This window comes from Acomys russatus, chromosome 5 (assembly GCF_903995435.1).
Source record: "Acomys russatus chromosome 5, mAcoRus1.1, whole genome shotgun sequence".
NCBI classification, from domain to species: domain Eukaryota; kingdom Metazoa; phylum Chordata; class Mammalia; order Rodentia; family Muridae; genus Acomys; species Acomys russatus.
This window is the reverse complement of record NC_067141.1, coordinates 6349414-6372004: the sequence shown is the minus strand read 5'-3', so window position 1 is coordinate 6372004 and position 22591 is coordinate 6349414. Positions and strand designations below refer to the sequence as shown.

At 47.4% G+C, this 22591-nt stretch overlaps 1 protein-coding gene across 1 annotated transcript in view; it reads right to left on the bottom strand.

Moving 5' to 3' along the window:
- Positions 1-22591, bottom strand: part of Katnip (katanin interacting protein) — a 175366-nt gene that overhangs the window by 80216 nt on the left and 72559 nt on the right. The window contains exon 6 of the mRNA XM_051145201.1: positions 20358-20489. Coding sequence (XP_051001158.1) covers positions 20358-20489 — 132 coding nt within the window. The remainder of the gene's footprint in view (positions 1-20357; positions 20490-22591) is intronic.

The window sequence follows — 22591 nt, the reverse complement described above, 5'->3', positions numbered from 1 at the left end:
GAGACAAAACCGCTGCTCTCCCCAGAGCACATGGTGTGCTAGGGGAGCTGACAGGGAAAAAAAGCAAACGGCAATTCCCAGGCATGCACGTCAGTTTATTATTTACTAAGCTTCTGGATCATTTAAGAACTTCCTGCTATACCCATAGATTAGTGCCTAGTCCAGCCGTCATCAGTGAGGCATCATCTAGCAACTGATGGGGGCAGATGCAGAAACTCACAGCCAAACACTAGGCAGAGCAAGGGGAACTTTACACGAGAGGGGCGTAGATTATAGGAGCTACCGGGGCTGAGGACACCATGAGAACATGGCCGACCAAATTAACTGAGTAGGGCTCATAGGGGCTCACAGAGACTGACTCACGGAGCGTCCACAGTCTGTGCTAGGTCCTCCCCATACATGCTATGCTTATGTAGCTTGGTGTTCTTGCAGGACTCCTAATAGTGTTGGGGTGTCTCTGACTCTTTTGCCTGCACTTGGGACCATTTTCTCCCTACTAGGGTGCCTTGTCTAGCCTTGACATGAGGGTTTGTGCTTACTCTTATTGCAATTTGTTATGCCATGTTTAGTTGATGTCCCTGGGAGGCTTGCTCATTTTTTTTTTTTTTTTTTTCTGGAAGGAAAATGGAGGAGGAGTGGGTCTGGGGAGAGAGGAGATGGCAGGGGTTGGGGAAGGGAGCAGGCTGGAAAAAGTGGAGGAAGGGAAAACTGTGGTTGGAAAGTAATGTATGAGAATAACTAATATTTCTCATGACAAAGAAAGTGAATTTCAATAATCCCTCTGTTTCAACCTGTTTTCTTTTTCTTCCACAAAGTCAATGTAAATTTAAAGACCATACAGTATCGACAGCACACACACACACACAGACACACACACACATACACACATGAGAGAGAGAGAGACAGAGAGGGGGGGGGGCATGCTTAGATTCTGCACGGCTGTTCTTTTTCACTATGAAAAAGACTCCATTTTCTCACAGGAGGTGAGCGACCTAGGGAACCTGGGATGCTCATGTGATCAGAAACCATCTGTTCCAGAGGCAAACAGGAGCTGAGCTAAGAAGCTGCATCCCCTAGAAAGGATGCCCTTCAGGACCTCCCCATCTGTGCGAGCAGGACCTTGGCTGGGATACTGACTTTGAAAGCCAATTGCCGACACTTCAAAGCAGTGCCATGCTGTGGGATCTATGAGGGGCTTTGAAGATGTCACCCAGAATTTTCTCCGGGAAAACCTACTTTATTCTTTGCTTTAAAACTTGGTTATATTTAATTTCAGCATTCAGTGTTTCAAATTCTAAATTTGGGAACACTCCACCAAAGCCTTCCATGTGGAGGCCAGGGTGCAGACATTACAGAAACTGAGCCGATGTCTGGGCACAAAACACCCTCCCAATGGGGGGTTGGGAAGGGTAAGGGACCAGATGCTAAAGATAGGTTTGGCTACAGAAACACTACTAAAATGTAGACAAAATTTTGTGGCCAGGAGTTCAGTATCTATCCACAAAGCCTCCTCTTTCTGCTGGGCTAAGAGTGAAACTTAGGTGCCTATCAAATGCCAAGGTCTCACAGTGACAGTAACAATATCCATGTCATCAGTAACAGCCACAGCAGCTTTAAACTGCGAAGCTGCTGCTGTGTATCAGATACCAGCTAAATTCTCTATGTACCACAGTTTTGCCCTCTGACCCTGCTGCAGTGGATGGCATAATTTTGGCTCAGCAGGATGAAGGACAAGCCCAAGGTCACGTGGCCGGTAATGGCAGAACCAGTGCTCAGATAGCGACTGACTGGGTTCAAGGCTAGTCTAATGACCACACTGATTCTCTACCAGGTACTAACACACAGCAGGTGGTCTCCAGGAGAACTGAAGGCATGTGCTGGCTCACTACTGTCATTGATCAGCAGGAAACTGGTCACATTTGACACAAAGCTGCCAAGAGCCAGTATATATCTTAAAGTGTGTGCTATGGTCCAGATGTGAAAGTCCAGATTTGAACTCTTGGTCCCAGATGATGCTGTCCTGAGAACTGGTAGAAGCTTTGAGGGAGGGGGTTTGGAGGTTATAGCCTGGCCCTGCCTTCAGCGCTCTCTGCTTCCTACTCTGCGTCCATGTGCACAGCCTGTCCTGCTGTCATGAACCAAGCCAGTCCACTCTCCTTTGATGGATCCATGAGTGTTTTCTGAGGAGAGTCCCCAAAACAGCATGTGGTGACTTGAGTGGATGGAGCATGACAGCCTGGACTACTCTAGACAGGAGAATGAAGTGGTCTAAGTTTTTTCATACTACCCTCCTGGGCCTGAAAGGCTTCTTATCCTGCACTGGATAACTGTTGTCATCTTTATTCATTCATTTATTAAAGAAATATTTGGCGGGGGGAGGGGAGGTCAGTGAGGTGATTCAGTGGGCAAAAGCAATTGCTACCAAGACTAATGACCTGAATTTGATCCCCAGAACCAACATGGTGGAAGGAGAGAACCAATTTGTACAAATTATCCTCGGACCTCCACAAGTGCGCACGCATGATTATACATACACATAAAACATAAATAAATGTAATTTTTAAGATTAAGAATTGGGGGATGGAGTGATGGTTTAGAGGCTAAGAGCACTGACTGCCTTTCCAGAGAACCTGGGTTTGATTCCCAACATGCACGTGACGGTTCACAACCATGTGCAACTCCAATGCTTGGGGACCTGATGCCCTTTCTGGCCTCTGTGGACACTAGGCACACACGTGGTGCACAGACATACATGCAACCAAAACACCCCTATACACAAAATGTAAAAGCTTGGGGCCAGACACATGGCTCAGAGGGCACAGGTGCTTTCACTGGCCTGATGGCCTAACGGGGTCAATTCCCAGAATCAATCACATGAAAGGAGGAAGCCCACTACTACATGTTTCCCTTTGATCTTCACACATGTGTGCATCCACACACTTAAATAAGTAAACAAATGTAAAAAAATTCAACTAAAAACCATTTTTTATGAAAATATCTGTCTCATAAGCAGACACAGGTGATAAAGGCAAGCAGCAGAGTGATGGACAGGAGAGAGGAAGCTCATGCTTTCATGGGACAGCCATTTGGTAAGAGACCTCACCCCACAGCCCAGGGGCTTCTAAGTCACAAAGTGCTCATAGCTCATGACTTGCGTCCTAAGTTTAAATGCTGAGGGGTGTGTGTGTGTGTGTGTGTGTGTGTGTGTGTGTGTGTGTGTGTGTGTGTTGAAGTGTGGAACCCAGGACCTTGCACATGGCAGGTAAGCACCCCACCATTGACCCACAGCCTCAGCTCTTAATTCATGAATCAGCGTCTCACTAACTTTCCCAAACTATCTTTGGACTTGTTATGTGTCTCAGCCTAGCCTAGAACTTGTGATCCTCCTGTCTCTACCTCCTGCTTTCCGCATTTACAGGAATGTTTCACCATGCCCAGGTGCACCCTGTACATTTTAAAATCACATTCTTCTACATCATTTCCATAGAACTATGACTATGAAAAATTTGAATTATACTATGTATAATTCAAATATTATATAAGAGATGAGAAGATGGCTCAAGGGATAAAGTGCTTATCATGTAAATGTGTGAACTGGAGTTTGGATGCCAGAAGCTACACAGAAGCTGGGCAGGCAAGGTAGATAAATATAATCCCAGCATTGGGAGGCAGAGACAAGGGATCACCAGGGCAAGCTAGCTAACAAGACTAGCCAGAGTAAATGAGTGGTGGGTTCACAGAGAAACTCGCCTCAATGAGCAAAGAGGAGAATGACCAAGGCAAACAACTACTGACAACTTTGGGCCTCCGCCCCCACCCCCATATACACTTACACACATGCATGAGCCCACACATGTGAACGTGTATACATACATGTACATTCACAATGTACACATAACACACATACTTATGCACATGTACCTGCATACACATGAGCCCCCACATGTGTGAACATGCATACATAGATATACAGACATAACACATACATTATAGATGCAAAAAATTAAATAAATATTAGTCAATATTTTTAGTTTTCTGGTATATTTGCCATCCTCAGACTTTCATCGACTAATTTATCTTCCATGCTAGATGCACTGATGAAGTGCCCTGGTGTTCTGCCTGCTAGTCTACCACTAAAGGCAAGCCAACGCATCTTAGAAAGCAGGCTGGCAGAGGTGAGAGGCCAGCAGGTCAGGAAGCATGTACTATGAGATCCCGTTGGACCTGACCTAACCATGAGCCCCAGATAAACCTCTCAGCATCACCCATCAGCATCCATGCCTGAGCCTTGCAGAGCAGGGGCTAGCTGAAGGACCCAGAGACAGGAAGCTGGATAGGGCTGGCTGGTAAAGACCAAATGAGACTGATGCCAAGGAATGGTTGGGGACTTCTGAGAGAAATGGCATATTCCGGAAGAACTGGAGGCACAGAGAGCAACAAACAAAATATAGGCAGCAAAATTCAGCAGAAGGCTGCTGTGGCCTGGCTTCTGTGCACACAGCTGAGTCAGCCAGGATCAAGCAAGAGGACGCCCTGCTGCATGCTGCTATAGCTACCTTAGGGGTGCAAGCAGAGCCAACTTATGGGCTGAAGGGCAAGAGGACAGCAGAGCACACTCCAAAAAACCTTCCCAAGGCTGATAAGGAGCTTACTATTTGGAGGAGAAGCCAAGGTCCCCAGTTTACAGAGCACATAGTAGCCACACTCATGTCCTGCTCCCCTACCCTGGTGCCAGGAGGCAAAAAATAGCACAGGAAGTAGCAACAGGACAACAGAGAAAGGACAGAAGGTCTGGTGACTCAGCCTTTTGAAAGATCGGTACCAAACTTGATTAATTTAGTTTAAGAAAGAATACCCCCCCCCCCCCGCAAAAGAGTCTGACAGGAGAGGTGGAAGCCGATGACTGTGGAAGCCAAGAGACTGCCGTCCCCAGAGACACACATGGGTACCCCATCCATGAAGAAGCAGCAGCTAGCAATCTTACAACTTTTAATTTCATCATTAACATTTCCAGAAAGATAAATTAAGTTGGAAGAGCACCAAAGGGTGACTAATTAAGTATGCTAGAAATCATACCAAGTGACTGTATAAGAATACAGTGCCCAAAAGACAAAAAGAAAAGCACCACACAAAATCTACTGGGCAGAGAGGTCTAGACAATATCGTCCAAATCAAGCTCCAGAAGATAAACATTCAGACAGAGCGGGCTCAACTACTCTGTTTTCCTTCATTTTTAAATGTTTATGTGTATGGGTGTTTGCCTGTATGTATGTCTGTGCACCATATGCATTCACTGCCTATGGAAGCCAGAAAAAGGCATCAGATCCCCTTGGACTCAAGTTACAAATAGTTGTGAGCTGCTATGTGGGTGCTGGGAATCGAACCCAGGACCTCTGCAAGAGCAGCCAGTGCTCTTAAACACTGAGCCATCTCCTCAACCTTCTCACATACCTTTAATGGGACACTGACACTGATGTTTTCATATATACGGAAGGTACACTTCATGCAGAGCCATCCTGACACCATCACACACAAAAGGACGCAGATTTAAGCAAATGATGCAAAGCTAAAGAGATGTAAGGAAAAATGGACACATTTGTGAGAATCGGCCTGATGAAACAGCCCAATAGCAGAGACCTATAGCAATGGTCGATTAATGAGCATGCCCAGGAAGGCTTATTAAAGAGACAAGTGCTGGGCTGGGGCTGCAGCTGAGCAGCAGAGTTCCTGCCTTGTGTGCTTGAGGCCCTGAGTTCAACCTCAACACCACAAACAAACAAACCAGAGCAAATTCTAAGCACTTCACCCTCCTCTAGATCCTATTCTGAATCTGCAGGTATGATGTGAGACGAGACGGGGAAGCAGGGAGAAGACATGTGAACCTGTGTGCACATGCGCACAGGCATGGGTCAGGGGTCAGCTCTGAGTGTCTTCTATAATCACTCCACCTTATTTGCTGAGACAGAATCTGGAGCTCACCCATTAGCTAGGTTATCTGGCCAGTGAGTCTAAAATAGATAGAGGGAGGAACTAGGTGGGAAAGCGGGTGAGGAGGGGAACAGGTGTGGGTATCAGATGTGTGCTGGGGGGAGAGAGCTAGGAGAGAGAACAGAAGTAAGTGGGGCATCTCTGGGATGGGGAAGGGGCTCCTGGGAGTCTGTCTTGGTGACCCTAGCTGAGAGTCCTAGCAGCAAGGGATATGGAGCCTGACATGGCCACCTCTTGTAGCTAGGTGGGACTTCTAGTGGAGGGATGGGGACACCAACCCACCCACAAAACCTTCAACCCAGCTAACTAATGACTGGTCTAACTTGGGCTGCATGTCATAAGATCCCACCCCTGACACTATAATAATATTCTGCTGTACTTTCAGACAGGAGTCTAGCATAACAGTCATCTGTGTGGCTTCACCCAGCAGCTGATGAAAACAGAAACAAAAACACACAGCCAAAACACACACACACACACACACACACACACACACACACACACACACACAGAAACATTAGGCGGAGCTCAAGGAATCTTATGGAAGGGGCTGGTGGTGGTGGTGAGGATGCAAAGAGCCAGAGAGGCCAAGGACATCACAAGTAAACCTACAAAATCAACTACCCTGGACACATACTGGCTCACAGAGACCTAACCACCAACCAGAGAGCATCCATGGGACAGATCTAGACCCCTCATATATGTAACAGATGCACAGCTGGGTCCTCCTGTGGGACCTCTCACAGCAGGAGCAGGGGCTGCCTCTGCCTCTGTTGTCTGCTTTTGGATTCCTTTCCCCTAACTGGAGCACCTTGTCTAGCCTCAGTGCAAGATGCACCCAGTCCTACTTGATAAGCCACGGCAGGCTGCTATCCATGGGAGGTCTCCCCTTCTCTAAGAAGAAAGGCAGGGAGCATAGGGGGAAGGGAGGGGAGGGGAGGGGAGGGAGGCTGGGAGTAGAGGAAGGAGGGGAAGCTCCGATCTGGATGTAAAATTAATTAATGAAAATAAAAGTGTGGCCTTGTTGGAGTAAGTGTGTCACCACAGGTGGGTGGGCTTTCAAGAGCCCAAGTCTGGCCCAGTGCCACCCTCTCTTTTAGCCTGAACCAGGAAGTAGTCTTAGCTACTACTCCAGGGCCATGCATGCCACCATGCCCCCACCATGAGGATAATGATGAACCAATCCTCTGAAACAATAAGCAAGGCCCCAATCAAATGCTTTTTTTCATAAGAGCCGCCGTGCTCACATGTCTCTTCACAGCAATAGAACACTGGCTAGATAAAGACTGAGCTGGGGGAGCAGCAGACTTGTGGATCCAGTATAGCAGGAGTAGCGTAGGGAGCTTTACCAACCAACCAAACCAAACTGTTTAGGGAAGGAAAAAGGAAAGGCCAAACTGACATGAAATAAAAATCAATGAATAAACAAACACACAGGCAACTGAATGGGGTCCACACGGCTCAATCCAGCTGAAAGCAAAGAGCTCTTCATAATCATCAGGTTCACTTCTAGATTGTTTGAACCTTCTTAATGGGAAAGCATTATGCATTAAGCTGTTACATAAAATGACAGAAGAGAATGCAAAATAGCTAAGAAATTCTAAGTAGGCTATACATGTGAGGCATAAGCCAGACCATTTATACTATTATTGACCAAGGGGTCATTCTTTATTATTGGTAAATTGGAAAAGCTGCTTCAGAGAGCCACATTCCATCTGGCAGCTTCATTTGCATGAGCATCTATGGGGTGCTGTGTGGCCACGTGGTCCCTTCTGGATGCCCCATTAGTTCTGGCTTCACATCTCTGTGCATGTGCATGCATCGCTCCTGCCCAGCACTGCATCAGCCTTGCCCCGATGGCCTCCTAGGAGTGCCCCACTGGCCCAGGGCCCACTAAGGCCATCAGCCAGTCTGTGCTTCATTCGCGTTGTCTGGCTGGGCATCTCGGACTGCCCTAGTGGTCCTAGGTAGCCCACAGGCTAATTCTAGTTCCACTGGGATGGAGAAAGTCCTCCTCTTTCACCAAACTATCAAAGCTTTCAGTCTGAAACGGAAGTCACTAGTTGGTGTTATGAGGGCCAAATCTGGCCAGCAAGCATGTTTTGTTTGGAGCAAAGGAAATTATGAATTAATTATCAACATTTTAAAAAAAGGAAGAAATCTGGGGTTGGAGCATTGGTTCAGTGGGTAAGAGGACTATATGCTCTTCCAGAGGACCTGGGTTCAAATCCTAGCCCTGCAATGGCAGCTCGAGGCTGTCTGGAACTCCCGTTCCAGGGGATCCAGTGCCCTCTTCTGGCTTGTGAGGGCACTGCACAAAAGTACTGCATAGATATAACATGAAGCCAAAAACACCCATATCCATAAAGTAGAAAATTTTTAAATTTATAAAACTAACCAAACCTCTTGCCAGCTACCTGGCTTGACTCCATAGGGCTTGCATTTCTATGGTGACAGTTGACTATGGCTGCCCTTGGCATTCCCACCACTTCCTGCTTGTCTTGAGTGAGTGATGTGATTTAAAGTATACTTTGAGTTTAGAACACCGATCCTATAGCCCAGTATTTCAGGATATGAGCTACATTTCCCCACTGTCTCCTCTACCCTGAGGAGGACAAACATTTCAGTTTTGAAAACACAGTTGATTAGATTTATTCATCCATCTGTGTATATGTGAAGAGTGCAGGTTATACATATACACACGCATGTGGAGGTCAGATGACAACGTAGGAGAGTCAGCTCTTTTCCTCCACCATCCAGGTCCCAGGGATCCACTCAGTCCATTGCCCCGCTTTACGATCTTATGTGTCCTTACTCACAGCTTGGAAAATATTGTTACTGTAGTTACACCAAGGAGATGCAATGTGGCAGTGTGCTTCACAAGCACTTGTGCCACACCCTTCTTCCTCTCACGGACCCAACTACTCAATTATTCAATTCCTTTGCTTAACAAAGATTTGCTTGCATACTAATTATGCAAGGCAGTTTTCTAAAGGTCAAAAACAGAGCTGGGCATGCACACACTGTTAATCTCAGCACTCAGGACAGGAGGCAGGAGAATCTCTGTGAGTTTTTGGCCAGCCTGGTCTACATTGTAAATTGCAGGATAGGCAGAGCTATGTGGGTGGTGAGACTCTAGTTGAAAAAACAAACAAACAAACAAACAAACAAACAAACAAAACAAGAAGAAAACCCCAACACACTCCAGACCCTACAGGCAACAAGGCAGAGCTAGGGTCTGGCGGTGGGAGGTGTGTCTACCTGCCAGTGACCTGTAAGACAACTCCCAGGCTGAGCCACACTCTGTGTATAGCACGTCTTCACTGTTGCTATAGAGTCTGAAATATGTGAAGGTGTTAATCTACAACCTAGGAGCCTCAAGTTCAAAGATGGCAGGAAGCAGAAATACTTAATCCACACCTTCCTGTTGGAAGAGGAAACGGGGCTCCAAAGGAAGCTGACTTAGCCAAGGCCCTTCAAAAGGTTTATGGCAGGCCAGCTACTCTCTTGGTGGGTCTCCATCACGTGCTGTCAGGCCTCAGGGAAACAGCTGAGTTGTCATGACATCCAACATGGAGTACAGAGCAGGGAAAGCTTGACGTGCACCCTCAGAGAACGTTTTCTAATTAAGAGTCAAATAGCAGCAATGATGCGCACTGTGGGCCGGGTGGGCCAGCTGAAGGCCTGGGGAGCCGAAGCAGCTCAGCCTACCCAGTGCTGTGGCTCCTCCCTACCTCGAATTTTAGCCTTTAGTTTTCAGGTCTTAACTGATAAGGTATTTCCTACCCAACTCTATCTTGTTGGCATCCATTGTTTGTTTTTACTTTTGAATTGTTTTTAATGTGACAAAAGTGCATAAAGCAAATATATCTATCATCCTAGCACCTGGAGCCTGAGGCACCCAGCTCTTAAGATCGATGCCAGCCTATATCAACAGGCAAAACAAAAGGGAATTGTTTTATGGAAAATAATGATCTGGGGGCTATCATCAACCCAGGTCTCATGTGTGCTGAGCATGTGCCTTACCACCATCACTACCGCCCACCATGTTTAATTCAGCTTTGACCATGTGTCCTTCTCTGCACACACTGAAGTCCACGAGCCAAGAGCCGCCACGTTTTTTATTTATGTCCAACAAAGAATTTTCATGGAGTACAATATTCCTGTCTTACAGAGGGCCACCACAGTCACCCTCCACTGCCTCCCCTCTTCCAAGAAGTGCCTTGTCTTTCCCTTTCCCCACTTCCTGCTGAAATATAACTTGTGTACATTCGTTAAATTACCAGATCCCAGGAGCTGGAGAGATGGCTCAGCAGTTAGAGTACTTACTGCTCTTACAGAGGACCCAGGCTTGGTTCCCAGCATCCACACAGTAGCTCATAAAAACCGATATAACTCCAGTTCCTGCGGATCTAACATCTGCTCATTTGGGCTTGGCATGCATGTGGTCACATGACACACCCTCCACTAGACACACAAATAAATCTTTTGGGGGAAATATTTCCTTTTATAAAACAGCTTGCCAACCTGCCTGTACCACTCAGAGTTAAGACATACTCTCTCTCCTGACTAGGGGCTCTGTCTTTAAAACTTATTGAAGTTATGTATTAGTCAGACACTGCCTAGTTAAGGTTTTGTTGTTGTGATGAAACATCATGACCAACACAACTTGGGCAGGAAAGGGTTTATTTCAGTTTATACTTCCAGGTCACAGTCCATCACTGAGGGAAGTCAGGACTGGAACTCAAATTGGGCAGGATCCTGGAGGCAGGAGCTGATGCAGAGACCATGGAGGGTGCTGCTTACTGGCTTGCTCAGCCTGATTTCTTATAGAGTGCAGGGCCATCATCCCAAGGATGACACAAAACTACCCAGCATAGACACACAGGTTATCCTAGTGCTCCGAAGGCTGAAGCAGGAGAATTGAGAATTCGAAGCCAGTCTAGGCTACACAGCCATATCCTGCCCTAACAATCAACAAACAAATGAAACTGCTTTGAAATCTCTAAGACCTTGGCATTACTGTTCCACCCATGTGCTGGCTAGTTTTATGTCAACTTAATGAGTTAAAACCATCTGAGAGGAAGAAACTTCTTCCTTAGGATCTAGCTATGGGGCAGGCCTATAGGGCATTTTTAAATTAGTGATTGGTTATGGGTGGTGCCACCCCTAGGCTGGTGTTCCTGGGTTCTATAAGAAAGCAGGAGCAGCACTCCGCTATGGCCTCTGCATCAACTCCTGCCTCCAGGTTCCCACCTGGTTTGAGTTCCTTCCTTGGCTCCCCTCAGTGGGATATGACTCTATGTGAGCCAAGTCCCTTTTTCCCCAAGTTGCTTCGGTCATGATGCTTCACCACATCCATAGGAACCCTGACTGTTATTACTTTTTTGAACTGTGCCTTGTTTTCTCTTAAGAGTTAATGATTTTAGAGTCTGGAGAGATAGCTCAGTAGTTAAGAGCATGCATTACTATTCTTCCGAAGGATCTGAGTTTGGTTCCCTGTGCTCCTATTGGGCAGCTCACAGACATCTCTAACTCCAGCTGTAGGGTGACCAATGCCTCTAGCCTCCACAGGTGCCTGCACTCCCATGCATATACCTACAAACAGGCATGCATACATATATATAAAATTTAAAGTAAATCTTTAGAGGGGAAACAAGTTGATAATTTGGGGCCAACAAGATGGCTCTGTGGGTAAAGGCACTTGTGGTACAAGCTTGGCCTGAGTTTGATCCCCAGGACTGACCAGGCAGAAGGACAGAATCAACTCCCAAAAATTGTCCTCATCCTACACACATCCCAAAAAAGTAAATAACAAATACAAAAATGTTTTAAATGTTGACAATTTTGAGTTTTTAACTATGGTTTTAAATATTTGTGTTTTATAGTTCCCATATTCCACAGAGTAAGTATCTCAATCCACTTTTTGAGGTGAATTCTTAACTTCAGGCTCAGTTCCCAAGCCCCAGGAGTTCCTGGGCTACATCGTGTATGTGTGTGTGTGTGTGTGTGTGTGTGTGTGTGTGTGTGTGTGTGTTGTGGGGAGAGGTTCTTGCCACAGTATGGATATGGAGGGCAGGGAAGACAATCACCTTGGGTCATTGCCTTTGATCTTGTTTGACACAATCATGTTTGACACAGTACTATTGTGTACACCAGGCTAGCTGAGAAGCTTCTGGGCTGTCTCCTGTAGCTGCCTCTATTGCCCAGTATGAGCACTGGTTGCCTCAACTGGCTTTACTTTTGTTCTGGGAGTCAAACTCAGGCCCTCCTGCTCTGTGGCAGGTGCTTCACCCATGGAGCCATCTCTCAACCCTAGCTTTTTGATTTTTAAACACTTATTTTGAAAAATGTAAAACTCACAATTTATAAATTAGTATAATGGGCACCCAGATATCTTTCGCCTACGTTCACCAACTGTTATCTTTGCCACCCACGTTCTGTACAGTCTTTATTCTGTTGCATTTGTAACACTGTGACCCTCTGTCTTCTATGATCTACATGTCGTCTAAGAATGTTTCCTGAGAAGCTGGAGACAGGGCTTGGGGGTTAAGAGCACTGCCTGGCCTTTCAGGGGACCTGGGTTCTACTCTAATCACCCACATAGCAGCTCACAAACTCATATCTGTCTTTAACTCCAGTTCCTGGGGAGCCAGCACCCTCTTCCAGCCTCCATAGGTGCAAAGCATGCATGTGGTGCAAACTTACATGCAGGCAAAATACCTATACACATAAAATAAAACATTTTTAAAAAGAAAGAGAAAAAAGGGAGAAAAGGAAAGGAAAAAGATGTTTTCTGAGAAGGCACAGTTTAAAAAACTTTCAAGCTCAGGAAATGTAACATCAATCCAATATTATGACATATATAATGTCATCTATACTCAAATTTGTTAACTCCTCAGATTTAGCAATTACTAAATTTCCCTCGAACTCAGTGATTCCCTCCCGGCCCCTCGTTCTCACTAAACACCACTGTGGTGCATGTCTTTACTGTCCTTTAAGCTGGGCCATTCCTTGCCTTTACTTGTCTCTTGCCACTGACACTTTTCAAGACTCTAGCACAGCTGTATGTTGAGCAGCGCTCCATTCAGGTTTGCCCAGCTGATTCTCTGATTTTTGGCATTTCTCACCATCATTCTCAGCCTCTCACTCACCAGGGAGAGATTCAGCTAAGGAGTTTCTCCCTGTCACTGTGGAAAGCACCATGAAGCAGCACTGATGGGGGCTCTGCTGTATGGCTGGCTCCCAGGCTCAGCATCAATAACAGCCACGACAGCCTATGGCACCTTCTGGAGCAGAACCAGCCAGACTCAGTTCCCAGCCTGTGACTGCACCGCCACAGACCAAACACAGTCTCAGAGCCCCGGTGTCTAGTGCAGGTCTCTCTGTTCCTCAGTTACTTCAAACCCCTAGTGCTCAATTCACAGACTGTGTAATGGATGTTACAACCTCAACCAGTTTGCAACTCAGTGCTTATGCAGTGTGCACTTTGTCATCTCAAAAACCACCCTTAGCTTAAAGTTCTCCGGTGTTATTAGGTCTTTGATAGGTGCAGCAAAGGAGCGATGTGCATGTGTTGTGTTCGTGTGTGTGTGTGTGTGTGTGTGTGTGTGTGTGTGTGTGTGTGCGTGTGTGAGACTTTCCATGTGTATACACATGCCTGTACAGTGTGTAGATGCCAGGGACTGACACTGGGTATCTTCCTCAGTCACTTTGCCTCATATTTCTTTAGGCAGTGTCCCTCACTGAACCTGAAGCTCACTGATTTGCTAGCTTGCTTGGTGAGAAAGCCTCATGGGCTATATCATGTCTCCAGCACTGGGGTTACAAATGAGCACACCATGCCGGCTTTTTACATGGGTGCTGGGGATCCGAACTCAAATCTCCATGCTTGTGCAGTAAGCACGCTACCAACCGAAGCACCTGCAGAGCCTGTGGAGGCTTTTATGCTAATGCAATCCAGCGTTCATCTGGGCTATTTCCAGACTCACTCAGGAGCTCTGCTGAGAATGTACAAAGTCCATCTTACCACTGCATCCTGAATCAAGAGAATCCTGCCTTTGCCCATGCTGCAGGGGGCACTGGAATGTCCCTGCCCCTTTCCCTGTCCCTGTGTGTTCAGATGGGAGAACAGAAGTCATGGGGCATGAAGCTGGAGGGAGAACTGGCGTAAGCACAGAAACCATGCACAGTTCCAGCACCTCCTGGACTGAAAATGTGGGGGCTCTTGCTCCTCTGCTGTTCTCCCTGTCTCCTGCCACTCCTAACCACTTCTGTTGTCTCTCCCACAACTGACCTGATCACCCTTTTTCTATCTGTCAAAAGCACCGAAGATGCAGCTAGTGCATGGCCAAGCCATCATAGCCCAAACATTGCTCTAAGCCGCTTAGTGAGTGAGTTGCAGGATGGAAAGACAGCCATGGTGTGGTATGGAGATTAAAAAAAAAGAAAAGTAAGTTTATCAGATAGATGACAAAACCCTGCTTCTGTTAAAACAGCATTAAAAAATATGGGAGGGCTGGAGAGATGGCTCAGCGGTCAAGAGCACTGACTGCTCTTCCAGGGGTCCTGAGTTCAATTCCCAGCAACCACATGGTGGCTCACAACCATCTATAATATGATCTGATGTGCACTGTTTATATGTAAGGCGCGCCCGCACCCAGTAATGGCGACAGCGGCAACCGCTCCCGCACGTGCACAGGCATAAGCTCTCCCAACGTGCCCCTCCCGAACAGGGGTATGCAAATGAAGTATTCTGGAGCTGCCCTCTCAGCCACGGGCATGCTAATGGGGCATGCTAATGAGGCATCCAGATACGACCTATGAGATATTGACAACGACACATACACAGAGCTATTTAAGTGATGCGCTCTCGGGCATTCGGGGTCTTTCGCTTCAGCTTCAAGGGCGCTCCCAAAAAAGTGCGATTGAGAAGAATCCTGGTGTCTGCGTCGTTCCTGCCGGCGGGAGGGCGCGACATATATATAATAAACAAATCTTTAAAAAAATTTGGGAGACAAGTCTAGCTGCTCGGAAGGCTGGGACAGGAGGATTACAAGGTAATTTAAAATGAAAAAATGGCTGGGAAATTGCTCAGGAGAGTGCTTGTGTAACATATGAAGGGACTGTTCAAACCCACACACTACAAAAAGTAGATAAATAAAAATAAATAAAAGGAGGCACTTGCTCAAAGGCCGTGTTATCTCAAATTCCCAACAGAAGTTCCTGTGTAACATACTTTCCCTGGCAGCAGCATTTGCTTTCTAAGGCTCACTGTTGACGCAGCCTGCTGTAGTACCTGCTGTAGTGGGACAGGCTGCCTTGGGAATGCCTGGACAACAACAGCCTTTAGATGTCAGCAAGTACCTATAATAAGGACACTAGGCCATAACTGTGGACATAAAAGCTTTACCTTGCTGGGGGACCCACACTGCGATGGTTGGTTTTGTCAACTGGACATAACCTAGAATCACCTAGGAAGTGTCTCAGCGAAGGCACTATCTAAATTGAGTTGGCCTGTGGACATGGCTTGACTGTATTAATTGAAATAGAAAGAACCACTCACTGTGGGTAGCACCATTCCCTAGGCAGGGGATCCTGAACTTTGTAAGGTGGAGAAAGAGAGCCGAGCTGTGAAGGCCTTCCAGAAGGTGTCTCAGTAGTTCTTCCTTCACGTAGCTCTTACAACACTAAATATGGAGCTATCTCTCCCTGAGATTGAGACAGCTTATTCCCCGCCCCCCCCCTCGCTCTCTCCCCCTCTCCCTCCCCCTCTCTCTCGCCCCTCTAGGTATAATGGATGGGCCAGCTATATGCAGTCTGGACAGTGATGCACAGGCAGCAGGGTTCTAAAGAGACTTGAGGTAGAAAGATGGCTCAGTAGGTAAAAGCACTGACCTGGTGCAAGCCTGACATGCCTGTGTTCAATCTTCAGATCCCACAGTTGAAGGAGAGAACTGACTCCTGAAATCTGTCCTTTGACCTCCACACATATGTACAGTGGCACACATGTTCCTCCCTCATCCCGACACCACACAAATAATAAGTAAAAAAAAAATAAAATAAATTAAAAACTTTAATTTTTTTCTGCCTATCATTAGACATTTTGGTTCACTCTTGATTCCTAAAGAAACCACTTCTGCAAATGGAGAATGAGTCTCCCATGGCAGCACATACACCGTGGGTCCAGGTACTGGGTTCAAACTCTCTAGAATGAGCTAGTCTTTGCCAGAATTATAAAACTGCTCAACCTATGAAGGCTGCTTGTTCAACATAAGAAAAATCCTGTCTCTACCACAGTCCCCTGACTTACCGTCCTGCCTCACAGCTGCCTTCAACCCTTCTCCCACTTCCTTCCTTCCTTCCTCCTCACCTCAGAGCTCCAGTCTCTGCTCCTTTGCTTGGGACACTGCTCCACAGGCTCACTCCCTCATTCTCCTGAGGGTTCCACTTCATGACTGCATCATAAAAGGCTGTGGCTTAGTGTTAAATAGAAGCCTCTGCCTGTCTTCCTCTGCCCCGCATTCTACTCTGCGGTTTCCACAAGCTCTGCCACCTCCTCGCCTTCTACATGCTTTGTGCAGGGTGGTGGTAGTGGTGGTATTTTTTGTTTCTTTGAGTTAAGGTCTCTATATAGTCCTGGATGTCCTGAAACTCACTGTGTAGATGAGGCTGGCCTCAAACTCCCTGAGATCTGCTGTGTCTGCTTCCTGAGTGCACCACCATGCCCAGCTTTATCAAACAAAGGCCCCCAGGCGACACACCTCTGGCTCCAGTCGCCAGCCCAGTTATCCCTCATAAGAAAGTATACCATGGACAAGTGTGGTGGTGCACGCCTTTAATCCCAGCACTTGGGAGGCAGAGGCAGCTGGATCTCTGTGAGTTCAAGGCCACGTTGGCCTACACAGTGACTTCTAAGCCAGCCAAGGCTACATAGTAATGCCCTGTCTCAAACCGAAAAACAAGACAAAAAGAATATAACATAGATGGTGGTGTCTACCAAGTAGCTGGAAGACAGGAGCATCATGAGTTCACGGCCAGCCTGGGCTACAATATAGGACTATGTGCTGGATAAAAAAAAAGAAGAAGAATATGGACCCCAATCATCTGACTTTTTAGAGGAAGGATCATCACATGGAATCTCCTGATCGCATCAGTGTCAGCTGCTAGTGGAATCTTCCTGCAGCACTATGCAAGGCCGCATACGGGGGCTGAGAGAGCACGCCTCCAGCATGCCAGTCTGTGAACTCAAAGCCACCAAGAAATTGAAGTTCACAGGATGTGATGGAAGGCAGAAGGCTGGCATGTCCTAACAGCAAAGGTGAGGTGCAACGTCTCTGTGCAGAGGAGGCCTTCTTCTGCTCCAGCTCAGGCCTCGCTTGCTTCATGCCAAGTGGATATATTTAGCCAGGCCTTGAGTTTCCTCTGCCCCTGTGCAGATGGCATCTCTCAATGCTTCTTTCTGCTGTGGCAGGCAAGTAGCACCACTGTTTCTCTCTCTCCCTTCACAGCAAAATAACTCCAAGGGGAAATTGACTGTGAAGCCTTAAGGAGAGTCCTCTCACGATGTAGAGGAAAAGGCAGGAAAGAAATAAAATCAGGTGCTCACAGTGGGGAACAGAGTAGCAGGGGCTGCAACTGAGCATGTGCACTGAGGAATCCTGCTGCTGCTGAGGGCAGGAGCAGCCTGGGAGGGAGCCTGCCATCCAGGGTGCAGGGTGCTGGGAGCTTGCCAAAGAGGAACAGGTATCCATTTAACAGAAGGTGCCAGGTGCTTCACCATGGGCAAACAACTATGGTCTCCAGCTCAAAGGGCACACAGTACTCTGGGACGTGGTGGGGGGAGGGTTATAACAGACTGCGTGTGGCTAAGATCCAGCAGAAAGAAAATAAAGGTGTGTTTTGTACCGACTGATCCCAAGCAGGGAACTGTTGATGGATTCAAAAGCAAATAATGAGCCAGGTGTCTTGGAGCCAGCAAGAGGATCTTGAATTTGAGGCTAGCTGGGACTACATAGCAAACCCTGCCCCTCCCCTAAAAAGGGGGGGGGGGAGAAGGGGAAATAAAAGAAAGAAAGAAAGAAACTTTGGAGATGCTTTACTGGGTAAAGGTGCTAGTTGTGCAAGCCTGACTGAGTTCATCACCTGGAACCCTCGTAAAGGCTGAAGGAGAGCTGAGTCCATAATGCTGACTTCTGACCATATGAGCTGCAGCATGCAGACACACACAGACATACACACAAACACACCACACACACACACACACACACACACACACACAGAGAGAGAGAGAGAGAGAGAGAGAGAGAGAGAGAAGTGTACACAGACCCTTTTCAACCAGCATGTGAGGCAGAAGCATCTGAGCTCTTTCCCTGTCTCTCTCTTTTGAGCAAATAAGAACCTGCAAACAGAACAGAGGTCAGAGCAGGTTTCTTAGACACCATTCCCAGCCCCTTTCTCTTTCTGTCATTCACATTTCAACAACATAGAAGTCACAGGTGAAGGCCCTGGCTGCAGCTATGCATCTGCAGGCAGGGCCTGTGCTGAGCAGTGCAGTTCAGTGGTGATGCATGGTCTGCTTAGCAACTTGACTTTCACCTGCAATCTCCAGAATTTTTGCTTCTAGGTAACATGAAGAGGTGATGTATTCATTCATTTTAATTATTAAAGATGTCCCCTTAGAACAGTGCTTCTCAACCTTCCTAAAGCTATGACACTTTAATACTGTTCCTCATGTTGTGGTGACCCACAAACATAAAATTATTTCATTGTCATTTCATAACTGTAATCTTGCCACTGTCATGAATTGTAATGTAAATATCTGTGTTTTCCAATAATCTTAGGTGACCCCTGTGAAAGGTCATTTGACCCCTAAAGGGGTCAGACCCACTGCCAAGACCAACAGCCCAGGTATAGTGCTGCTAACAGGAAAATCTTGAATTTGAGGCTGCTGTGGCTACATAGCAAAATCTCTCTCAAAAAAAGGAGGAGAAACGGAAAAAGAAGAGAAAGAAACTGAGGCTGAGAACCACGGTCTTAGAGTACATTCCACTTACCAAGCCCCGGCCCACCCTTCAGCCGAGGCCCACTATGCCCCTCCCACCCCACCCACTGCCTCCTCACTCAATGTCTCAACTCATTCCGTGCCCCCGTTGGGTGTGGTGGCATCGTGCTCACCGATGCATGCCTCCTGTGAACGGCACAGGCGTCTCCTGCTGAGATGCTCTTTGCATTGCTCCCTGCCTGGTGCTCTTGTCCACTCTGTAAGGTGCTTTCCTCCTAACACCTTGCTGTCCATCTCCCTCTCCTGATTTCACTTGTTTTTGTTATGGTTGGTTTAGTAAAGGGTTTCCCTGTGTAGCCCAGGCTGGGTTTGCTTGGGACCTTCCTGCTCTGTCACTGAGCAGTGCAATTATAAATGTGCACCATCATGCCCAGCTACCTCCTCAGTTTCCCTCAGAGAACTTACTGATATCTGAAATGATCGCATTTCATTCTGCCTTTTTCCGCCTCACCTGGAACATAAAATGGTTAAGAACAGGCACTTCTTATGCTTTGCTGATTTCCAGGTCTGCGGTGCTAAGAACACAGGCCAAGGCTCAAGAATGCACTGTCAGGAGACACTTGTGGAAGGAGAGACTGAGACATACTATTACTGGAAACCCGATGGGTCTGAAGGGAGAACAAGTGTGCATTGGCCCCAACAGCTGCGGTACCAACATGGCTGTGAGCTGCAGACACCCAGCCTTCTGGATGCTCCATGGGTAGTCTGCTGCCGGGGTCACTGCGCTATACAGAATGCCTCACAGGCCAAGGTACACAGAAACAGGAAGGTGCGGTATTACTCCTTGCCTGCCCCCAACCCCTTCATACTCTTCCCTAGCATTAATGGCCAGAGACAAATTCTACTATTTTCTAAAAAGCCTCCCTCTCTGCCAAGCATGACCTCCCTTCTCAGCACCCTTTCCATTTAGTGTGACTGGTGTTAATGCACCCATAAACACTGATATGTAGCCCGTGCTCTATGTATCCAAATGTGTGAGAATGAGGTCAGGCAGGAGGGCTCAGAGGGTAAAAGTGCTGACTGCACAAGCCTGATGACCTGAGCTCAGGCCCAGGGACCCAGAGGAAAAGGAAAGAACTGACTCCTCCAAATTGTCCTTTGACCTCCATATGTGCATCATTGCATATCTCTCTCTCTCTCTCTCTCTCTCTCTCTCTCTCTCTCTCTCTCTCTCTCTCTCTCACACACACACACACACTTTTTTAATGAGAAAAAAGTAAAGGTCAAAGAGCCCTGCCTGAGGGCCCTAGAACACCAGACCCTGATTTTGTGGGAGCCCCCAGTGCAAGCTGAGGCTAGTCCCTACCTGTGTATGGTCCTCAGTGGCATCCTCTTGCTTGCCAGTCACATCCTCTTGTGACTCAAAATCTTCTGCACAGTCCAGAGGAGGTCCAATGTGGAGCCGAGAGCCAGCTTCAGTTCTGATCTGCACGGATTTCTGGACACAGAAATTCAGTGTTGAAAATGTGAATAGACACCATTCTGCCCGGGAACTGCAAGGAGCCTAGCTGCCCACAAGAATGAAATTCAAGGGGTCCTGTGCCTGAGAAGGATAGGACTTTTGTTTTTTTAAGAACAGGTGTGGTGGCACACACCTTTAATCCAGCACTTAGGAGGCAGAGGCAGGTGGATTGCTGTGAGCTCGAGACCAGCCTGGTCTACAAAGCGAGCCCAGGACAACCAAGGCTACATACAGAAACCTTGTCTCAGGAAAAAAAAAAAAAAAGAACAGGTCTTTGTATGGAGTCTAGGCTGTTCTCAGACTAGTGATCCTCTTATCTCAACCTCCTGAGTACTGGGATTACCACTGTGGCCACTGCTCCTAGCTCAGTAGTTGTGACTTCACAGGGTCATATCACTTCTGCTTGTTTCTTCCTTATACTTTCAAAGTGTGTAGTAGGAATTTTCGGAGTTGTAAAGATTTTTTTTAAATAAGTGTTAAGCTTCTCCCAAAAAGCCATGTGAGCTAACTGACCCTATGTTTGGGAAAGCTGGGCCGACACACTATAGACATGCTAAAGTGAAATGTACAGAATGCTTGTGAAGCTTTTTGGACTACACAATCTATCCTCGCTGTAGCCTCCCTTCTTCCTTCAGGCTTTCTTTGTATCTTCCTTTGGGAAACAAATACCAGGTGTTGGGGGCTATGGACTACTCCAGAATTCTATTTCCCTTTCTTCCCCTGTGCTCATGACCCATGTGTACCTAGCACCTCCCTCCTCCATGCAGCTAGGAAGGACCAAAGGGCCCATATGAACAAAAGGAGAGGGTCACGGAGCATGATTTGAGTGCTCCAAGCCCAGTTCACCTGGCGCTCTGAGTTAGCGAGGAGCTGCTCCCCTAATGCCTCCAGGTGTTGCAACGTCAGACCACAAAGAAGGTTTTTACCACTTATGATTTTATCCTGAGTAGAGTGGGCTGAATTGATGACACATAGAGGGGCAGCAGAGGCGGTGGCAGCTGCAGCCAGTGTCAGAAAAAAAAAGCATCGAGAGAGTTCCAGAGAGTGGGTGGGGCAGAGTGGGGGAGAGATGACTGAGGACAGTGCAGCATGGAGAAGAAATAGCAGGTTGTGAGCCAAGGCTGTGGATGGCACAAAAGACAGGAGGCAAGATGCTACAGGCCTTAGCTTCTAGAAGAGCTCCTGGGAGCTGCCAGCCCCAAAGGCTCAAGGCCTTGACACCAGAGGTTTGAAAGCTACACCACTAGCCATAGTAGCCATGAGAATCCCAAAGTGGCAGGCTTGGCTCCAGAACTGGAGCACCTGCTGCCTGCTGCCTGACTGCTCGAGGCTCAGGATCTCCTGAGTGCTGAGTGCTGGTCCACTGGCAGTTAGTACTCAGCACCGGAAGTCTCTAGCCTGAGCATCTAGAGCTGCCTCTGGCTTCTAAGACCTGGAGCCACAGGTCTACATTCTCAGTGCTCAGAGTCTGTCCGCCCAGCCCTCAAGCCTGCTTGTCCACCCTGTCCTTTGCCTTCTGGAAAAGCACCTTAGCTCTCTCTTGGGCCAGTACTAGAAGCTACGCCCCGCACACTCATGATTTCCACCTGAGTAGAACAAAACGACTAGGTCAGCTGACACGTGACATCTGTCACATTGTTCAAGCCACTGTTGGCAAACCCAGACGTTACTTGATACACTCAGCATGCAAGGCTCCCACACTAATCCCTGCACATTGTAACACCTGTGACTGTTGAGCCACTGGGAGCAACACAGAACCCCCTTCCTGTGCCTCTCTGCCCTGTCCATGTGTGACTCAAGGGTGAGACTGGAGCAGACAGCTATCTATGCGAGTAAGGAAGATGTCCCAATAGAGAAACAAAGAGGACCATCAGGTCACTTTGTAATGCCTTGGGATGCTTCTAGAGCCACACCCCCTCACTGTCCCACCTTCCCTCTTCACTCCAAAGCACTGGGCTAGCTCCAGCTCTGACATGGCTTTCTTTTAGACTTTGCTACTTTGTTTCCTCTCCAGGCCAAGGAAAGCATGTTACATCTTCTCCCTGGGCCACTCAGCAATATCCTAACCCTGGGAACTA